This window comes from Phyllobates terribilis, unplaced genomic scaffold, assembly GCF_046119375.1.
Source record: "Phyllobates terribilis strain yellow unplaced genomic scaffold, ASM4611937v1 Scaffold_3__8_contigs__length_932513732, whole genome shotgun sequence".
In the NCBI taxonomy this organism is placed as follows: Eukaryota; Metazoa; Chordata; class Amphibia; order Anura; family Dendrobatidae; genus Phyllobates; species Phyllobates terribilis.
In genome coordinates, this window is record NW_027362763.1 from 807916036 (window position 1) to 807937236 (window position 21201).

Here is a 21201-nt window from a genome sequence, read left to right on the forward strand (position 1 = left end):
CGGATGACATCTATAAAAGTGAATTCACATGCAGCAGAGCAGATATGTTGCACAAATTTCTGTCACTATTATTCATGTGAACGGGGCTTACAGATATTTGTGTGTATGACAGGTGAATGTAACTGATTTTTAGTTGGAAATAAATATACCTAGCTAAATTACAGTTTTAAAATAGTTAAACAAAATCAACGTAAGACACTACCAATCACCCGTCTATAAATCTGATAACATTATAAAAAAAAAAACAGTGTAAATCTTGCCAGCAATGCATAGGTTAATCTTAAACTGAAGCTGCTGGTGAATGGTAGCATTGAGCTGATTCTTCTGTGCAGCCAGATGGGGTGCTGCTGCTGCCGCTGCTGTTCCTGGAGCTGCCTTCTCCAGCATTATCTGTATGCATTCCATTTGAATCCAATTTCCTTTTATTACCTCTGCCCAGGTCAGGGATGAATGGCTGTCAGATTCACAGTGGAATAAAAAGAAAGGGAAAGAAAAAGCCTCTCTTCCTGAGGCAGCTAGTTTCAATTCAAACAGACACATGGCTAATCTGCATATGTGAAGGTCACAGCAATCCAGTGGAAGAGGTTAAGACAGAACAGCTCCAGCGAGAAGAAATAAATAGGAAAACTGATGAATAAGAAAGCAAAAGCTGACTGAGACTGAGGACAGGAGATTTACATGCACATATTTCGGAGTAATGTACACAAATATACACGCCGTATGCATGTATAGATAAAGGGCAGGAGCTCATTTAAAAGCAAATGGACAAAATGAGGAATTGTTCTTTCTGCAGGGGCTCAGATAAATATTCTTTTTTCAGCGTATTCCACTATCATACATGATGCACAGAAGGAACGCCAATGTAAGGCTGCTACTGAGCAAAGGACACACTGACTACAGTTATAGCATTCAAAAGGGCTATAATATATTAACACAGCCTAGATTAATTGGAGATAATAGAGTGCTCTCTACTGGATGTTGTAAAAATATAGACACTTAAATCCAGGAAAAATTAGAAGCATTGTGTTTTGTATATCATGTAATAAAACCAGAACCTGTCACTGAATTAAAATAAACCCTGATGGTTGTTACATTGTCAACAGTGCAAGTCTTCCTTACCAGCTCTATACAAGTTCATAATGAGTCAAATATATACCATGAAAAAAAAGTGGATAGATGATAATTGTTAGATCAGTATGGGTCCCAGTATGGAGTTTTGCAGATTTAGGCTGTGTGCCCACGATGCGTTTTTGGTGCGCATTTGCAGCTGGAAAAACGCTCCAGAAACGCATTGCATACCTTATCCCATGACATTCTGCAAGTTCTGTGCACATGGTCAGGATTTTTTCTGTGCGGATTTTACTTGCAGAAAAAATACGGACATGACCAATTCTTGTGCGTTTCTGCATGCAGATTGGCCTATACAATGCACTGGAAAAACACATGGCAAACACGCATTCAAATACACAAGTAAAAACTGCATGCGTTTTTCTGCCAAGGAGATACAGAAATGCTCAGGAAAATTTCTGCTTCATTTCTGCATGGTGGGCACTAAGCCTTATACTCACCAGTGGTGTCGGCTCTCGCGCGGTTGTTTGAGCCCTGTGCCCAATCAGCACATGGACTCACTGTCCTCGACTTTGGACAAATCAAACAAGAGGAAGGCAGACAGCAGCTGCAGTCCTGGCTTCCGGTTGATGTTCAATACGTCCAATGGCGGAGACAGTGATACCAAAGCTGCTTGGGCACAGGGTTCAGTTTTCATAACAACTGCACAGGAGTATGGGGAACGCGAGTGCCGACACCAACAGAACAGCTCGGGCACCAGAGGTGATTTTATCAACGCCAAACATTCAGAAGGAGAAGGGGTTTTCCTAGTAGTGGACAACCACTTTAAGGCTAAGCTATCTTTGTTAATACCGTAATACCGTTGTTTATCAATAAAACAGCAAGGCACATGGTCGACTAGTTGCTCCATCCAACCCCCTCTCTTGGCCATCTTTGGCAGTGCTACAGGCTTAGAATGGAGCGTTAGGGTGCATGAGTGGCCAGATGCTCAATTTAACTCTTCCTTGCTAGGTGGGTGCAGGGAACACAAGTGTTCTCAAGATCAGTAGCTTTGAGACACCCATTGATCTAACAATTATCACTCACTTAGTTACTAGATAGATGATACAGTAGAATAAAAAAAATGCTGCAGTACACCATGCAGATACGTTTAACGGAATACATTACCTTAGGGTTGACTCACATGACAAAATTGAGTGCATGGGTGTATAGCTCCTCAGTATGCACTGGACTGCGCACATACAGAAAAGAATCAGTGCTTTTAGGGGAGAACACCTCCCTGCATACAGAGTTCGAAGGAGTGTGCAGAATTTAATATTCAGTTGGAATCTTATTTAATCATAATGTAAAGGAGTATTGCGGAGGCCCCACGGGCCACCAAGGCACCTCTGTTACAGCTCCGGACAAAACAGCCTAAAAGGCTGTGAACAAAAATGTATATTTTCTTTAAACAGAACTATGGATCAAATGGTAAAATTCCCTAAACAACTCAATTAGAATTTCTAATGCCAACATTAAAAATAAAAAATACAATTACCCAAATACCACCAGGGTAGACAGCAATTATTTAATTGCACAACACAATCTGGTCCACCAAGAATTAGCTAAGGTTTTGTAAAGAATCCGCTTGGAGGGGATTGACCTGTTTATGGCAAGTCTTAGTGGCACTGATCTTCCCAAATCACTTTATATTACAGAAAACAGGAGAATTATATACAAATTAACTAAAAAAAAATATTTCTATATATATTGTATTGACCTGTACATAGATGCTACTAACAAATTATATAATCTCACATGCATGACCCTATTATGGATCTGTAACAGTGTTGCTGTAGCCTGAGCCACCAAAGGCATCTGTGTTGAGCCACGTTCACACGTTCAGTATTTTACATCAGTGTTTGTAAGACAAAACCAGGAGTGGAACAGTCAGAGTAAATGTTTAATAGAAACACATCACCACTTCTGTATTTTTCACCATCTCCGGCGTACAAATACTGGAGGTAAAATACTGAACGTGTGAACGCGGCCTTAAAGGGTTTTTCCCACGAACAAAAGTTCATTTTAAAAATTGTCTGTGTCTGACCGTGTATGGAACATACCGCATCTCCTGGGCAGGGGACAATACAGACATTACAGCACGAGATCACACAGGATTCATTTTGTGAGGTAACATATTTCACTGCCTGTTTTTAAACAATATTTTACCTCATAAAATGAATCCTGTGTGATCCCCTGCTGTAATGTCTGTATTGTCCCCTGCCCAGGAGATGCGGTATGTTCCTGCACGGTCAGACACTGTCATTGATTAAAATGAACCTTTGTTTGTGGGAAAACCCCTTTAATATGAACCCGGCCTACTGAATCCATGTACATGGAAACACTGTGATGTCATGATCTGCAAGCATAAATGTGTAGCTTGGTTATGTATTAAAGAAGCCCTCCCATTAATATATTTTTTAATTAAATGTGTATATGCATACGGTGTGTTCTGAGTGTATTAATTTACCACCGTACCGCCACTCTCTCGGGGGTCCAGCGTCGTTCTGCTCCGCTTCTCAGTTACTGCTTTGAAAACTCTCCAGGTCGTGCTGTGATATGAATGACTTGGAAATGGCTTTTACAATGTAAGTATATGGCGCGTCAGACTTATACTGTAAAAGCGACTTCCGGATCACGTATAGAGAGAGTCGGCTAGTCTGAATTGCGGTGACATCACTAAGAAGAGGAGCAGATCGACGCTGGACCCCTGAAAGAACGGCAGTAGGCGAGTATATTAATACACTCACTACACAGCATACACATTTAATGAAAAAATATATTCATGGGAGGGCTTCATTAAGGAACATAAACAGACTCCTAAAAAGTGGTGGATACAAATCAGATGATTTATTACTGAAATCTGCAAATATGCTTGGATCAAAAAAAAAAAAAAAAAAAAGTTATATAATTCTTCCAGAAATAAAATGTTTGTATAAATATGAAAATATTTACTGGAGGTACAAACATAATTACATTAATTTAACTTTGGACATTTTTTCTTGCTCCATTATCGATTTTAAATTTTTAGAAAAACACACACACCATAAAACTGAAAAAAACAAAAATCAACAACACACCGAAAGAACAATCATCCAACAGCAGATGAAAACCGATACAAAAGAAGTCTGATTTAGATACAGTGAAGAGAAAATATACAGGTATAAAAAGAAGAAAGGAGTATGTAAAAAAAAAACACATAGGGGGTCAAACTTAAACGCATAGTGGGCACACAGCCTAAGCGTTTCCAGAAACGCTTAAGAAACGCATGGTAGAAGGTCTGCCATGTTCCCCAATGATAATCTGCATGTGCTCTGCACATGCTGCAGAAATTTCCGCTGCGGATTATCATTGTGGAAAAATCCGCAGCACTATCAATTATTTTGCGGAATCACGGCGTTTTTGCCGCCATTGACTTGCATTGAACCGCATAACATCTGCATCACTGCATCTGTACATGGCGGATACCATGCAGTTCAATGTGTGAATGGTACCCGGGTTTGGAGAAGAGGAGACTCTCCTCCGGACCCGGGTACCATAGTACCTGTATAAAAAAGAAAATAAAAAAAACATACATTATATTCACCTTCTGATGGCCCCCTTTCTCCATGACGTCATGGCAGGTCCTTTTAGCCCACCGCGAGCTGCCGGCAAGCCAGGACGGATCGGATAAGGACACCGGGGGCCATCAGAAGGTAAGTATATATTTATTTTTTACCATTCTTTTACGGTCACACTATATAAATCCATGCCAGTTGCATGGATTTATATAGTGTGACCAAGTTGTCAAGCAGTTTTCCAAGTGATGCTAAAATAGCTTGGAAAGCGCTTGTCAACTCGCATGCGGAAATGCAAGTGAAGAACGCTTCACATCTGCTTGTCCTTGGAAGGAAAAACGTACATGCGGATTGTACATGCAATCCGCATGTACAATCCGCATGTGTTTTTTCTGCCAGGGAGACGCAGAAACGCTCAGGAAAAAATCTGGAGCATTTCTGCATCGTGGGCACATAGCCTGACATAGAAACTTTATGAAAGATGAATGCAAATCTAAAAGTCAGTGAAAACAGCACAAGCATGAAATGTGCACTGTGCAGACACAGAAAGGGAAGAACACCCACACACTAGGCCGGAGAGATACAAATCAGAACGTATAAAAAAAAAAAAAAAAAAAAGGAAAAAAAAAAAATTATGAAAAGAAACAAACATAAGAAAACAAAAGCAACATAAAGGCTTCAAAAAGGAAAAGTATGAACAGGGAAAAAGTATGAAAAGTACACAGCAGAAAGAGTGGTGGATGCTGAAAAATACAGGTCTGCACGGAGACATTCAGCTGTCTACCGAGCAGCAGAATGTACATATAAAGGCAAAAAGAAAAGGCTTAGCAACCACAGGCATTTTCATTGTATGGCGTATCTCAGCACCAGGCAGACCAAGTTCTTATATTCTACATTATTAACGGCAATAAAACATGACGAATAAATGTGCTGGATTATGGCAGTGCTTGATAGAAATGGGGCTTATTCAAAAGCATACCATTTGCTCACACAAGGCAGTTTTCAGGATCCCAAAGAGATCAGTATTAGGCCATGGTCACACATTCAGTATTTGGTCAGTATTTTTCCTCAGTAATTGTAAGCCAAAATCAGGAGTGGGAGGAAAATGAAGTGGTGACGTGTTTCTACTTTTCCTCTGATTGTTCTACTCCTCATTTTGGCTTACACATACTGAGGTAAAAAAACTCAACAAATACTGAACGTGAGAACACAGCCCTATCAGTGATGGCAAACTTTTTTTTTTTTTTTTTTTTTTTAGGCGACAGAGTACCAAAACTACAATGCAAAACCCAGTAATATATCACAAAGTGCCAACACGGCAATTTAACCTGAACACTGAGGGTTTCGTTTGGAAAAACAACTCATACATTAGCGCGCTATAGAGTCTATTGCAAAGAGCTTGTAAGCACTGCACTCCAAGCCTAAGATACTAGCCACAGATTGCAGTGGAGGTCTGTTTTGGAGAATGGAGATGATTTTTAACCAAAAGTAAAATTGAAAAGTTGTTTGTTTTTACAACCTCTTTGCAATTGTAACCCTTTATCATGATCAGAATAAGCCTTTAAGCCAGGGATGTCAAACTGAAGTACACAGAGGGCCAAAGTTAAAAGCTTGGACAAAGTCGTGAGCCAACCTTGATATTTGGTAGAAAAAAAGTCTACAAGTGAGGAAGCTTTCCCTTATCAAATAAATCGATTAACTTTTGGAATTATAGTGGAATAATATAAAATGTTATGTAAGAGAAGAAAAAGCATATGGCCCAATGGCCTTACTTAAATAGGTAATAAACGATAAAAAACCCATGAATAAAACAAATAATATAGCATAATGCAAACAAAAGTGCCCCCAAGCACTGTATGATACCCCCACAGGGAAGCCCCCCACACGCACAGTATGATGACCCTACTGTACCCCTCTCCCTCAATCCCCCCAACAAAGAATTGTGATTCCATCACAGTATGATTTTCCAACTGTAATCTCTGCACAGTCCCCCATACAGTGTAATGGGCCCCGCACAGTCCCCCATACAGTGTAATGGGCCCCGCACAGTCCCCCATACAGTGTACCATGGGCACACGTGCAGAGGAGAGTGGCTGCAGCGCTAGTGAGAGTGGGCTGGCGGGTGGACTCAGGAGAGTGGTGGTGGCGGGGGCAGTGCTGAGGAGATGAAGCGCATGCCTCAGATTTTTGAAATCTGAAAGAGAGCTCACTGTAGAGCTTTCTTCTTTAAGCTCCAGTTTTGTTTTTCATAAAAATAAATAAACTATTCTTATATGTATATAATATAATATATTTATTAGCTAAAAAAAAATAAGAACACATACAAGACAGAACTGCTGCAGTGACCTAGTATAGGAGGAACAGCAAATGTGCTAGGCCTTCAGTATGTAGGTTATACGGGATGGCTATAAAACATGCATCCTATACCAAACCCTACCAAAAACACCAAGATTACAAGCACAGATGCAGAGATGAACACCACACAACTCAATGGTAAAGCTATTTTAATACAGCTTGCCAACATAACCGTAGTAAATTGTGAGTCTTAGAAATGAATACTACACAATCACCAATATGAGACAACATAATCGAAATGTACATAGATCTTTCTTCATATATTTCACTACAACTCTCCGTATGCTCTTGAAAAACACCCTTCAAAATGGGCACTATTGGGAAAATTGTAAAAATTAACATACAGGACTGTGTGATTTTTAAAATAATATATTATGTAAAGTACTGAATGGATACATAACATTTGCACATATGTATTTAAGAGGTCACTCACTATGTAGTAAAGCTTAGACATTTTATAACAGTCTGTATACCCAAGTAACTGTGGAAATATGATATACACATCATCGGTGCATATTGTGGATCAATAGAGTTCCATAGAGACAAGCAGCTGGCCCTGAATACTATACAATAGTAATGATCAATGGCAGGCCGCACAGCTTAGCCACCAGACAGACATGTTCTTTCTATGCAATGATCACACGCATGGACATATAAAAGTACGTCATGCCCAAATTAGCATGGTCTAAAAAGGGTTTTCTTGTTATATATATATTCTTTACAATTTTAAATGGCTAAATTCACAAACTCTACAAAAGAAAATACGCCACAAGACAAGTTCCCAGCAGGAAGGGTTAATTCCGCTGCCCCGTTCATCAACAAACATTGGTTGTGAGTAAACAGATTAAAATATTAACCCGATCAGAGTGAAACAGCAAATTATTCCGATAGAACGCAGACTGGGATTACCCTCCCTAAACAAAAAAAAATTAAAATTATACTTAATCTATGCTAATTCATAAGTAATAAATCCTTTATCTCTTTATTGTACCCATATATGAAGAGTAACATATGAACAGGGTTAAGTAAAAGCTTCCCATGGGTCTGCCTCCATACAGTGGTGTGTGACTATTTACTTGTGGCCATGTATTATTAGGATCAGTGCGGTAACGCGGTGCCTGTGGAGGCAGACAGGGCCGCCCTGCTATTATTATTTGTGACTGTACTGTTCAGCAATTCTATTTACATCAGCGCAGCTAAATGCCCAATGGTGAGAGGGGAGCCAATCAGATGGCAGATTAGATGTCAACTCTGAGGCAGCTGTCTGGAGACTATTACAGCCAGTTTACCTCCACAATTCAAATTCCAAACCTTGCAAAGGAGATCAAGTCACTGCACACTGAGACTGAGACTGCCAGGAGCAGCACAGCTCGGGCCCAGCGCCGCCTGCACCCACAAACCTATTGCAGCCCCTCAAAAAAGGGACATTAATACATCATTACACAAAGAAACTAAACAAACCCAATTACTCCACTATACAAAAAGCTTATCCAGGCAAAGAGAAACAGGCCACAGTCTATGCTGAGCAGAGAGCAGCCATCTCTGTGCCGCCAACAAGATGAACATAATCAGGACTCCATCTTAATAAAGCGCAGAAACAGCAAGTTACTATCCACAAAGGAAGCTCTGCTGATTTATTAGTCAATATTTGATGATCACAAAGTGTCTGCAGTGAATAGGCAGGACATGTTTATGTAACATAAATCCAGCACAAATAACACTGCATCCTATGCCGAAAAGCAGAGACCAGGCACATCCTGAGTGTGCACACAAGTCACAGGGTTCTAGAGGGGGTGCACACAAGACACAGGATTCTGAGGGGGATGTAGAGGGTAAAGGTCATTTTACTCATTTGTATGGAGTAAAGCTGAGAATGTGTTCTCCTACAACAAGGACAAGGCGGCACAACCTCCCCCAGCAGCAGAGAAATGGCTGCAGCAGTCCTTTATAAGAAAATAAAGTGTATGGTAGCACAGCTCAGCACATCTAACATCAACTGGCCAGGGATCTGCAAGCAATACTAGGATTTCAGGTTACCTGGGATCTGCTGATGGATTGTCCAGTGCCTCCAGGGCTGATAGATGGGTGATTTCTTTGTTGTGCTCCCCAGGCTGCTCCATACTGGGACCCCATGTCTTTGCTTATCCCCATGCTCCCTGGCTGTTGTTGCCCCCCCTGAGTGCTTACAGCCTGTTGTTGGGGGGCACTGTAGTCAGTATAGGTTCCTCCATAACTCCTCATCATAGGGCTTGGAGATGTTAGGAGCTGGTTTAGAGTAGGGGTGGCCCCAGAAGGGTGCTGGTTTTGTCCCTGATAGCGATGGAAGCTTCCTGCATTAGAAGCACTGGGTGTTTTAGCATGGGTTGCACCCCTGTCTCCTATCATCATGCTGCTATTATTTGGGGTGCTGGAGCTAGTCTGCCTTGGGGAGTTCAGTACCCCATATGCAGAGGGTGAGCTGGCATAGCCCCCCGCCCCTCCTCCTGCAGCAGTGGCCCTGCTGTATGCCTGGTACTGATCATACTGGCTGCTGCCATAGCCATCATGGGAGTTCTGTATGGGGTCCATGTTGCTGTTGGGGGCCACAGATCCAGAGTGCATCATACCAGGGCTTTGTTGTCTGCCATGTTGATCAAAGCAAGGCCCTGCTCTGTTTGCTGATGCACTGCCATAATAATTATTAAACTCAGCTGAGGAGGAGGAAGAAGAGGAGGATGATGATGATGATGATGAAGAGGAGGATGATCCAGCGCTGCCACCAATGTTGTTATTATTGCTGCCGCTTCCGTGGTGTCCCCCTGGCAGCATGGCGTGCTCATACCTGCTGCCCATGGGCTCCCCAGCCATCATCTTGCCCTGCAGCTCGTCCTCTTCGCCTGCCTTGGCCGTCCTCCTGGTCTGGGGGTCGCCCTGGACCTTCCCTGCTGTGGCAGCGTTATTACAGCCCTCTTCTCCCACAGCAGACTGCTGATTCTCCATGTCTGATGCCTCACTGCTGCTGCTGCCTCCTCCAGGGCTGCTGCCTTTATTCGGCAGTGCTTGCTGCTGCTGCTGGGGCGGAAGGCTGGGGTGGTGGGGAGGGTGCTGCTGGGGTGCATGGTGATGGGCAAGGTGATGAAGTGGGGTAGCAATGGGTGCACGATAATCCACACTACTAGTGCTCTTCAACTTGTGATTGGGAACAGCAGTAACCATGTCCATGGGCTGGTATTGGGGGGAGGCTGCCAGGCTCCTGCCATCCTTCAGTCCTCCATCGGAGCTGCTGTTATTATTGTTGGCATTGCTGGACTGTGACAATGAAGTGGCATTGGCCATGGTCACTTCGTGGTGGTGATGGTGGTGGAGAAGGTGATGGTGGTGCAGGAGGCTGTGGTGGTGCAGATGATCCAGTTTATTGTTGCTGGGGGCCCCTTCTCCTAGTCCAGCTATAGAGCCCGACCCTGTCCCTGCGCCCCCAGGGTTTAGGTCCTGACTGAGCCCGGGAAGAGTCGGATTTTTCCCCTTATTGTTGGCATTGGTGGCAGGAGCAGCGGCTGAAACCACTTGCGCTGCCATGATCATTGCAACATGTCAGTCAGACAGAAGTCCACAGTGTGCAGGAAGGAAAATCACAGCACGAGCGACACCAGCAATAGATTCCACGGAGAACGATCAATGCCGCGTCCCGCTGAAGTGGCCGCTCGTCCGGGCGCTCGCCTCATACACACGGCGCGGATCCTCGGGACTTCGTGCTGAAACTTCCCCAGCCCAGAACCCGGATATGGCTACACACACGGCTGCAGCGCTGTGGCCCAGCATGGCTTGTGAGCAGAGCTAGCAACCATTATCCACTTCTTTCTGATTACAGGGCACATGGAAAACCCGGAGTGGATCCGGCTTCTCTCCAGGAGCTGAGAGCATCAGTCTCTGTAGGAGAAGCAGCCAATAAGAAGCCGTGCCCGGTGCCAGCCTGCCCTTGTCCTAAAGCCACTCATGCAGCGGGGCAGCTGCTGGGGACATGCAATCGGGGTGCTCCTCAGCTCCCTGCCAGCCCTCCGGCTCCTCACCCCCTCCCTTCCCAGGGAAACAACAGGAGGAGGAGTGGCTGCAGTCTGCAAGAGGGAGGCAGAGCTGGGCCACCGCTTAACCCCCTGTGTGCTGCCTGCTCTCTGCCTCCTCTCCTTCCACTGCACCAGGCATCCAGCTTGCAATGCAACTCTCATTATTATTATCAGGGACTATGTCAAAGTGTGTTCTAAAATATATACCCACTCCCGTGTTTCTCATCATTTAAGGCTAAGTGCACACATTGCGTTTTTTCAGTGTTTTTTTCTGCAGCAAAACCTGGTCTCTTGCCAGGAATGTTTGTTCAGGATTTTGCTTGTTTTTTTTTCCTTGTTTTTTGCTGCGTTTTTCAGGATCCAAAAGTTCAGCTTTGCTTCCACCACAGAAGCATGAACACAGGTCACCAATGCAAGACATATGTGAAAGCACAATTTCAAATGTAACAGTGGGGGAGGTGAATTGTTCAGGAATAGTTTTTCTAAGACACTGGTAGTGCACTGAGTTTGTAGGACACTATTTATTTTCACACTATGGTCTGCCATTGAATTGCTTAGGGCATTGTTCAATTTCACACCTCCACAGATATTGTTCAGTCTCACACCTAGCTCAGCCAATGTTTACACTGTAGATATCACTAATTTAACCCCTTAGTGACAGGACCAATTTTTTTTTAATCTGACCAGTGTCACTTTATGTAGTGATTACTCTGGAATACTTCAACATATCCCATTGATTTTAAGACTATTTTTTTGTGACACATGATACTTTATAACAATGGTAAATTTAGGTTGATAAGTTTTGCGTTTATTTATAAAAATATCAGAAATTTTACAAAAATGTTTTAGAAATTACAATTGTCAAACTTTGAATGACTATCCCTTTAATCCCAATAGTCATACCACACAAAAAACATTAACAAACAACATTTCCCTCATCTCTGCTTTACATCAGCACTATTTGCAAAGTGTTGTTTTATTTTGTTAGCATTTTAGAAGGTTTAAAAATGTAGCAGTAATTTTTCATTTTTTCAAGGAAATTTACAAAACTTATATAACTTTTATAGGGACCTGTTCAGTTTTGAAGGAACTTTTGGTGTCCTATATGTTGGAGACCACACAAAAGTGATGCCATTTTAAAAACTGCACCCGCAACATATTCAAAACTGCTTTCAGGTAGTTCATTAACCCTTCTGGTTCTTTTCAGGACGTAATGGAAAGTGGCATGACAAGAATGAAAAGTTTATTTTTACCAACTAAATTTTGCTAACTTCTGTACAGGCCGCTATAACTGCAGACTCTAAGGCTGTTATTTGGCTATGAATTGCCATGGCAAACATCAGGACCACCCAATCAAGATCTCAAAGTGCTGATGAGGTTAAATAGGGAGTCCCCACACTCTGTTAACTATTCTGATTCTGTAGTCACCATTGACAGCAGAATATAAGGGGTTAAACGGGCATGGTCGGTGCCAGCACTGAGCATGGCTGATGCAGCATGTTGTCAGCTATAATGTACAGCTGACAGCTACAGGATTGTCACCTGTTGGGGAATGCTAATCTCTTATATCACAGGTCAGTAAAAAGACATATTGGTCACTAAGGGGTTGATTAAACTGCACTATCCAAACTGCCATCTCAGTTGACCAAGACAAGATGGCAAAATCACAAAAATAAATGAGTTTCACATGCTGCTGTACTTGCTTTTTTTTCTCTAAAATGGAGCAAACCTGATAGCTATGTTCACACTAGGCGTTTTTTCACCTCCCACACTGAAAGAAGTGGCATGCTCTATTCTGCGAAAAAACATGCAAAACACAAAATACTGATCAAGCAAAAACCAAGGTGTGTGCATGAGATTTCTGGAATCTTATAGACTTAGCTGATACTGTAAAACGCAGCAGAAAATTTGCATAAAAAAGCATAAAAAACGCAATGTGTGAACATAGCATTAGAGTGGATTTCCACAGTAATTGGAAATTCATGAGTTTTTTTTCTTAAAAGCAATACAATATTTTTTCTACAGTTACTCATACTAAAAAGGCGATCAATGATGGTAACAGTACAAATCAGCCCCATGCTCTGAAAATGCATGGTCAGAATGTAATTGAGCCTGTCATGTGAGGACTGCACAACTGTAAAGAATAAGTAGTCTGAAAGAAGAGTTAACATCGATGGCATGAGATATATATATATGTAGTCAATGATGAGCATTAATGATCATTATCAGGAAGAAGAAGGGAAAGATGGACATTGTATAAAGAGTTGAATTGGCCTGGCGGGGTACTGGGGAAATCCCCGGTGGGCCTTTCCTGCAGGCGAGAGGATGAACACATGAAGGGGAAACAGGCTGGATACATGGGGGCCTGGATGGGTATATGGGGGGGCCAGCCTGGCCACATGGGGGCCTGGATTGATATATGTGGGGTCAGACTGGATACATGGGGGGGTAGGCTGGATATATGGGGGGAGCAGGCTGGACACATGAAGAGGGAGCAGGCTGGTCACATAGGGGCCTGGATGGGTATATAGGGGGCCAGACTGGACACGGGGGCTGGATTAATATAAGGAGGGGCAGGCTGGACACATGGGGGCATGGATTGATATATGGGGGGCCAGCCTGGACACATGGGGGCCTGGATTGATATATGGGGGGGGCAGGCTGGACACATGGGGAGGCAGGATGGATATATAGGGGGGGCAGGCTGGATATATGGGGGAGGGCAGGCTGGACACCTAGGGGCCAGAATGGATATTTGGGGGGCCAAGCTGGACACATGAAGGGGAACAGGCTGGACACATGGGGGCATAGATTGATATATGGGGGGGCAGGCTGGACACATGGGTGCATGGATTGATATATTGGGGGGCAGGCTGGACACATGAAGGGGCCTGGATTGATATATGGGGGGCAGGCTGGACACATGGGGGCCTGGATGTATATATAGGGGGCCAAGATGGATATGTGGGGGGGGTGGCAGGCTGGACACATGGGAGGCAGGATGGATATATGGGGGGGCTGGATGGACATATGAGGGCAGGTTGGATATATGGAGGGGGCAGGCTGGACACATGGGGGCCAGGATAGATATATGGGGGAGGGGCAGGCTGGACACTTGGGGGCCAGGATAGATATATAGGGGGGCAGGATGGATATATGAGGGAGGAGTCAGGCTGGACACATCGGGGTCAGGATGGATATATGGGGGGGTAGGCTAGACACATGGGGGCAAGAATAGATATATGGGGGGCAGGCTGGACAAGGGACACATGGGGGCCAGACGGCGGGGCAAGGGACACATGGGGGCCAGGCGGCAGGACAAGGGACACATGGGGGCCAGGCGGCGGGAAAAGTGATACATGGGGGCCAGGCAGCGGGACAAGGGACACATGGGGGCCAGATTGAGGAACATACATTATTAGTTCATGGTGGCAAGTGGGGAACATTCTTACTTTTGTAATATCATTTTTAGGAAACGATTTTCAATGGGGGTGGGGTGAAAAAGGGGGATCCTGTTACTGTGCAGGGCAGCATTATGCCACTTTTTTTCTTCATCTGGTGTAGTGTAGAAGTCGGGTAAAAAGCATGGAATGTGCTCTAGAGGAGATCAGTTATTTAGAACTGTGTTATTTTCTGCAGAGATGAGTCCTGGCTGGAAGAAATGATGGCGGTCTGTGCCAGATGAAGAAGAAAAGCGAAGATGAAGGTCTTCACCTAGAGACTTCACTAGTGAGTCTGTGTATTACATATACACTTACACTATACACTATATAGTATATACAGAGCTCCTGTGTATGTCACTGGTCATCACTGTATTACCTGTACACTGACACTATATACAGAGCTCCTGTGTATAATGTCACTGTTGATCACTGTATTAAATGTACACTACATACAGAGATCCTGTGTATAATATCACTGGTGATCCCTGTATTACCTGAACACTGACACTATATACAGGGCTCCAGTGTATAACATCACTGGTGGTAATAACAGTGTTGTTAGTATTGTGGTTTGTATTCATGATCAATATTGTAGTATTCGGTCACTATGTGGTGGTAATATGTGATCTGGTCATGGTGTGGAGGTATTTGATCCTTGTATGTGGTATTATTCGGTCACTATGTGGTGGTAATATGTGATCTAGTCATGGTGTGGCGGTGTTTGTTCCTTTTGTATGTGGTATCATTGGTGTTGGTATAGTGGATTGTGTTGTGTATGGCAGTCATTTGTTCTCGCTGATATTAACTAGTAGAAGATTTTTTCCATTAGGCCACAGCCCCACTATCAGTATTTGGTCAGTATTTTTTCTCAAGAGTGGAAGCCAAAACCAAGAGTGGGTGATAAATGCAGAATTGGTGACTTGTTTCTATTATATTGTATGTTCTCCTCATGTTTGCGTGGGTTTCCTCCAGGTTCTCTGGTTTCCTCCCACACTCCAAAGACATACTGATAAGGAATCTAGATTGTGAGCCCCAATGGGGACAGTGATGATAATGTCTGTAAAGCGCTGTGGAATTAATGGCGCTATATAAATGAGTAAAATAAATAAATATACCTTTTCTCTGATTGTTCCTCACCTGGTTTTGGCTCCTACTCCTGAGAAAAAATACTGACCAAATACTGATAGTGGTGCCATGGCCTTAGAGATTAAATACTTGGAACACAGCTGCAGACGTGCACTTACAGGGGTTCTCCGGTGAAAACAATCACCTCTCCACAGGATCAGTGATAAGTTATTGATTGTTGGGGGTCTGCTGGGACCCAGTTGGCAGAATGTGTGGAGCTTTTATCCCTATTAGACTGGAGCTCATGTGCAACTCGATCACTGATCCATTCATTCCCCCAGTGGCTGCTCTTTTTTTCTTTGGAAGCCCCCAAGAGACTGAATGAGGCTGCGGTCAGACATCCCACCTGCACCTCCATTTTAAAATGGGGATAAAAGTGTCCTGTCAGGGATAAAACTTCCACAATCTTCCGATAAGTGCATTTTCCAATGGTCGGACCTAAACAATCAATAAGTTATCACTGATCCTGTAGAGCCCATGGATCAGTGATAACTTGTTTTAACCAAATAGCTCTTTAATGCAAATTACTGTAATTGTACATCCCACTTATAGCATGTGCACAGTAGATGTGCAGGAGCCGCCTGTGTTTTACAGTCAACACTCCACTAGGGATAACACTCCAGGGATAATGGCTAACAGGTATTTGCATATAGATGTAGGGTGGGCCCCTAGGGTCAAATCCCCCTGTGGGCCCCAGAAACCCCAGTCCGACCCTGATTGTATGACTGACTACGTTTACCGCAAACTAACGTAGTCATACCTGCAAAAAGACAGAGTATGAGCCAATATTTGACAGCATAAAGGCGCCTTTTCCTGGTGCATAATGGCCGAACCAAAGGGGACAGGGAATGCTACAAGTGCCAGATTGAGGCTCCATGCCACAAGCAAATGACAGGAACAACGGACCAGTTCCCACCATAAGCTTTTGGTGTGTTTTTTCCACTGCGTATTTCTGTTGCACAAAAAAACGCAGCATCCTGCACTTCCTGCAAAGTGGATGTGGTTTGTAGAAATCTCATTCCCACTCTGCTTTTTTTTACTAGCATAAACCAAGCTGCAGTGTGTTTTTTTTTTAATTCGCAACATGTCAACTTCTCTAATATGCGTGAAATATGCTTTCTGTTTGTGTTTTTTCCCCAAAGACTAATGTGATGAGGATGATTCACAGATAAAAACTCATGTAAGCCGCATATGACTTTATCAATAAAGATTTATCAAAACCTAGTATCAGGAAGTATTCAAAACAAAGTAGTTTTATTTAAAACATAACATACCAAAAAGAGACAAAAAACACTGCTGAAAAGTATGTGATACAAATACATGTAAAAAAATTCACTCAAAAGCGTAATGAAAAAACGGAAGTAACCTAATATTCCTGATAGGTGCAGACAATCCTCAGCATGAAAAACTTACCAAATACCCATTGTGCTTAAGGCTTACTATACAGTGGGGGCCAAAAGTATTGGCACCCCTGCAATTCTGTCAGATAATACTCAGTTTCTTCCTGAAAATGATTGCAATCACAAATTCTTTGGTATTATTATCTTCATTTAATTTGCTTGCAAGGAAAAAACACAAAAGAGAATGAAGCAAAAATCAAATCATTGATCATTTCACACAAAACTCCAAAAATGGGCCAGACAAAAGTATTGGCACCCTCAGCCTAATACTTGGTTGCACAACCTTTAGCCAAAATAACTGCGAACAACCGCTTCTGGTAACCATCAATGAGTTTCTTACAATGCTCAGGTGGAATTGTAGACCATTCTTCTTTGGCAAACTGCTCCAGGTCCCTGATATTTGAAGGGTGTCTTTTCCAAACTGCCATTTTGAGATCTCTCCACAGGTGTTCTATGGCATTCAGGTCTGGACTCATTGCTGGCCAGTCTCCAGTGCTTTCTCTCAAACCATTTTATAGTGCTTTTGGAAGTGTGTTTTGGGTCATTGTCCTGCTGGAAGACCCATGACCTCTGAGGGAGACCCAGCTTTCTCACACTGGACCCTACATTATGCTGCAAAATTTGTTGGTAGTCTTCAGATTTCATAATGCCATGCACACGGTCAAGCAGTCCAGTGCCAGAGGCAGCAAAGCAACCCCAAAACATCAGGGAACCTCCGCCATGTTTCACTGTAGGGACCGTGTTCTTTTCTTTGAATGCCTCTTTTTTTTTCCTGTACACTCTATGTTGATGCTTTTTCCCAAAAAGCTCTACTTTTGTCTCATCTGACCAGAGAACATTCTTCCAAAACGTTTTAGGCTTTCTCAGGTAAGTTTTGGCAAACTCAAGCCTGGCTTTTTTATGTCTCAGGGTAAGAAGTGGGGTCTACCTGGGTATCCTACCATACAGTCCCTTTTCATTCAGATGCCGACGGATAGTACGGGTTGACACTGTTGTACCCTCGGACTGCAGGGCAACTTGAACTTGTTTGGATGTTGGTCGAGGTTCTTTATCCACCATCCGCACAATCTTGCGTTGAAATCTCTCGTCAATTTTTCTTTTTCGTCCACATCTAGGGAGGTTAGCCACAGTGCCATGGGCTTTAAACTTCTTGATGACACTGCGCACGGAAGACACAGGAACATTCAGGTCTTTGGAGATGGACTTGTAGCCTTGAGATTGCTCATGCTTCCTCACAATTTGGTTTCTCAAGTCCTCAGACAGTTCTTTGGTCTTCTTTCTTTTCTCCATGCTCAATGTGGTACACACAAGGACACAGGACAGAGGTTGAGTCAACTTTAATCCATGTTAACTGGCTGCAAGTGTGATTTAGTTATTGCCAACACCTGTTAGGTGCCACAAGTAAGTTACAGGTGCTGTTAATTACACGAATTAGAGAAGCATCACATGATTTTTAAAACAGTGCCAATAATTTTGTCCACCCCCTTTTTTAGGTTTGGTGTGGAATTATATCCAATTTGGCTTTAGGACAATTATTTTTGTGTTTTTTCATTGAAGACAAATTAAATGAAGATAATAATACCAAAGAATTTGTGATTGCAATCATTTTCAGGAAGAAACTGAGTATTATCTGACAGAATTGCAGGTGTGCCCATTCTTTTGGCCACCACTGTATATACAGTATATACACACACATATATATATATATATATATATATATATATATATATATATATATATATATATATATATAAATATACAAGTGCTTCTCACTAAATTAAAATATCATAAAACAGTTCATTTATTTCTGTTCTTCAATACAAAAAGTGAAACTCATATATTATATAGAGTCATTACAAACAGAGTGATCTATTGCAAGTGTTTATTTCTGTTAGGCTATGTGCCCACGATGCAGAAATGCTCCGGATTTTTCCTGAGCGTTTCTGCATCTCCCTGGCAGAAAAAACCCATGCGGATTGTACATGCGTTTTTTCTGCCAAGGACAAGCGGAAGTGAAGGGTTTTTAACATGCGATTTCGCATGCGGGTTGTCAAGATCTTTTCCAAGCAATTTTAGCATCACTTGGAAAACTGCTTGACAACTTGGTCACACTATATAAATCCATGCAACCGGCATGGATTTATATAGTGTGACCAAGTTACGATGCTGCACGCGACCATCACCTGACCACTGACGTCAGCGGTCGCATGACTGTCACATGACTAAATAACATCACGGGAGGTCCTTGCAGACCACCGCCGGTAGCCAAGGAGACAGCGGCGCGCTCAGAGGAGACCAGGGGGCGCCGGAAAGGTGACTATAAGTTTTTTTTAAATTTTAATTCTTTTTTAACTACAGGTACTATGGTACCTGGGTCTTGAGGAGAGTTTCCTCTTCTCCAGACCCGGGTACCATCCGCGCATTGAACTGCATGATATCCACATTTACATGTGCAGTCATGCGGATGTCATGCGGTCCAATGCAAGTCAATGGCGGCTAAAACGCCGCGATTCTGCAAAATAAATGGTAGTGCTGCAGATTTTTCCGCAATGATAATTCGCAGCGGAAATTTCTGCAGCATGTGCACAGCACATGTGGATTATCATTGTGAGACATGGCAAACCTTATACCAAGCTTTTTTAAGCGTTTCCGCGTCTGAATTGCCGCTACGGGAACAGTTAAAAAACGCATATGGGCACACAGCCTCAATGTTGATGATTATGGCTTACAGCCAATGAAAACACAAAAGTTATTATCTCATTAAATTAGAATACTTTATAACAACAGCTTGAAAAATGTTTTCAAAATCCGAAATGTTGGCCTACTGAAATGTATGTTCAGTAAATGCACTCAATACTTGGCCGGGGCTCTTTTTGCATAAATTACTGCAGCAATGCGGTGTGGAATGGAGATGATCAGCCTGTGGAACTGCTGAGGTGTTATGGAAGCCAAGGTTGCTTTGATAGCAGCCTTCAACTCGTCTTCATTGTTGGGTCTGGTGTCTCTCATCTTCCTCTTGACAATACCCCATAGATTCTCTATGGGGTTAAGATCAGGCGAGTTTGCTGGCCAATCAAGCACAGTGATACTGTTGTTTTTAAACCAGATATTAGTACTTTTGGCAGTGTGGACAGGTGTCAAGTCCTGCTGGAGAATGAAATTTCCATCTCCAAAAAGCTTGTCGGCAGAGGGAAGCATTAAGTGCCCTTAAAATTTCCTGGTAGACGGCTGCGCTGACTTGGGTCTTGATAAAACACAGTGGACCTAAATCAGCAGATGACATGGCTCCCCAAACAATCACTGATTGTGAAAACTTCACACTAGACCTCAAGCAGCTTGGATTGTGTGCCTCTCCAATCTTCTTCCAGACTCTGTGACCTTGATTTCAAAATGAAATGCAAAATTTCCTTTCATCTGGAAACAACACCTTGGACCACTGAGCAACAGTCCAGGTCTTTTTCTGCTTGGCCCAAGTAAGATGCTTCTAGCGTTGCCTAATGGTCATGAGTGGCTTGACACAAGGAATGCGACACTTGTAGCCCATGTCCTGGATACGTCTGTGTGTGGTGGCTCTTGAAGAAATGACTCCAGCAGCAGTCCACTCCTTGTGAATCTCCCCCAAATTTTTGAATGGCCTTTTCTTAACAATCCTTTCAAGGCTGCGTTTATCCCGGTTGCTAGTGCACCTTTTTCTACCACACTTTTTCCTTCCACTCAATTTTCTTTTAATATGCTTGGATACAGCACTCTGTGAACAGCCAGCTTCTTTAGCAATGACCTTTTGTGGCTTACCCTCCTTATGGAGTGTGTCAATGACTGCCTTCTGGACATCTGTCAAGTCAGCAGTCTTCCCCGTGATTGTGGAGCCTACTGAAACAGACTAAGGGACCTTTTTAAAAGCTTTGGAAGACTTTGCAGATGTTTTTTGATAATTATTCTAATTTACTGAGATAATAACTTTTGTGTTTTCATTGGCTACAAGCCATAATCATCAACATTAACAGAAATAAACACTCTGTTTGTAATGACTCTATATAATATGAGTTTCACTTTTTGTATTGAAGAACTGAAATAAATTAACTTTTTGATGATATTCTAATTTAGTGAGAAGCACTTGTATATATATACAGTATATATCTAATATATACTTACCTTGTAATGTCTTAACATCCTG

The 21201-nt window shown here is 42.8% G+C and overlaps 1 protein-coding gene across 11 annotated transcripts in view; it reads right to left on the reverse strand.

The window, feature by feature from the left end:
• The window catches only part of ARID1B (AT-rich interaction domain 1B), a 712135-nt gene extending 701040 nt beyond the window's left edge, over positions 1-11095 (reverse strand). For all 11 annotated transcript variants that reach the window (XM_073672421.1, XM_073672423.1, XM_073672420.1 and 8 more), the window contains exon 1: positions 9057-11095. In XM_073672421.1, the coding sequence (XP_073528522.1) occupies positions 9057-10580 (1524 nt within the window). In that variant the 5' untranslated portion in view covers positions 10581-11095. The remainder of the gene's footprint in view (positions 1-9056) is intronic.
• Between the last annotated feature and the right edge of the window lie 10106 nt (positions 11096-21201).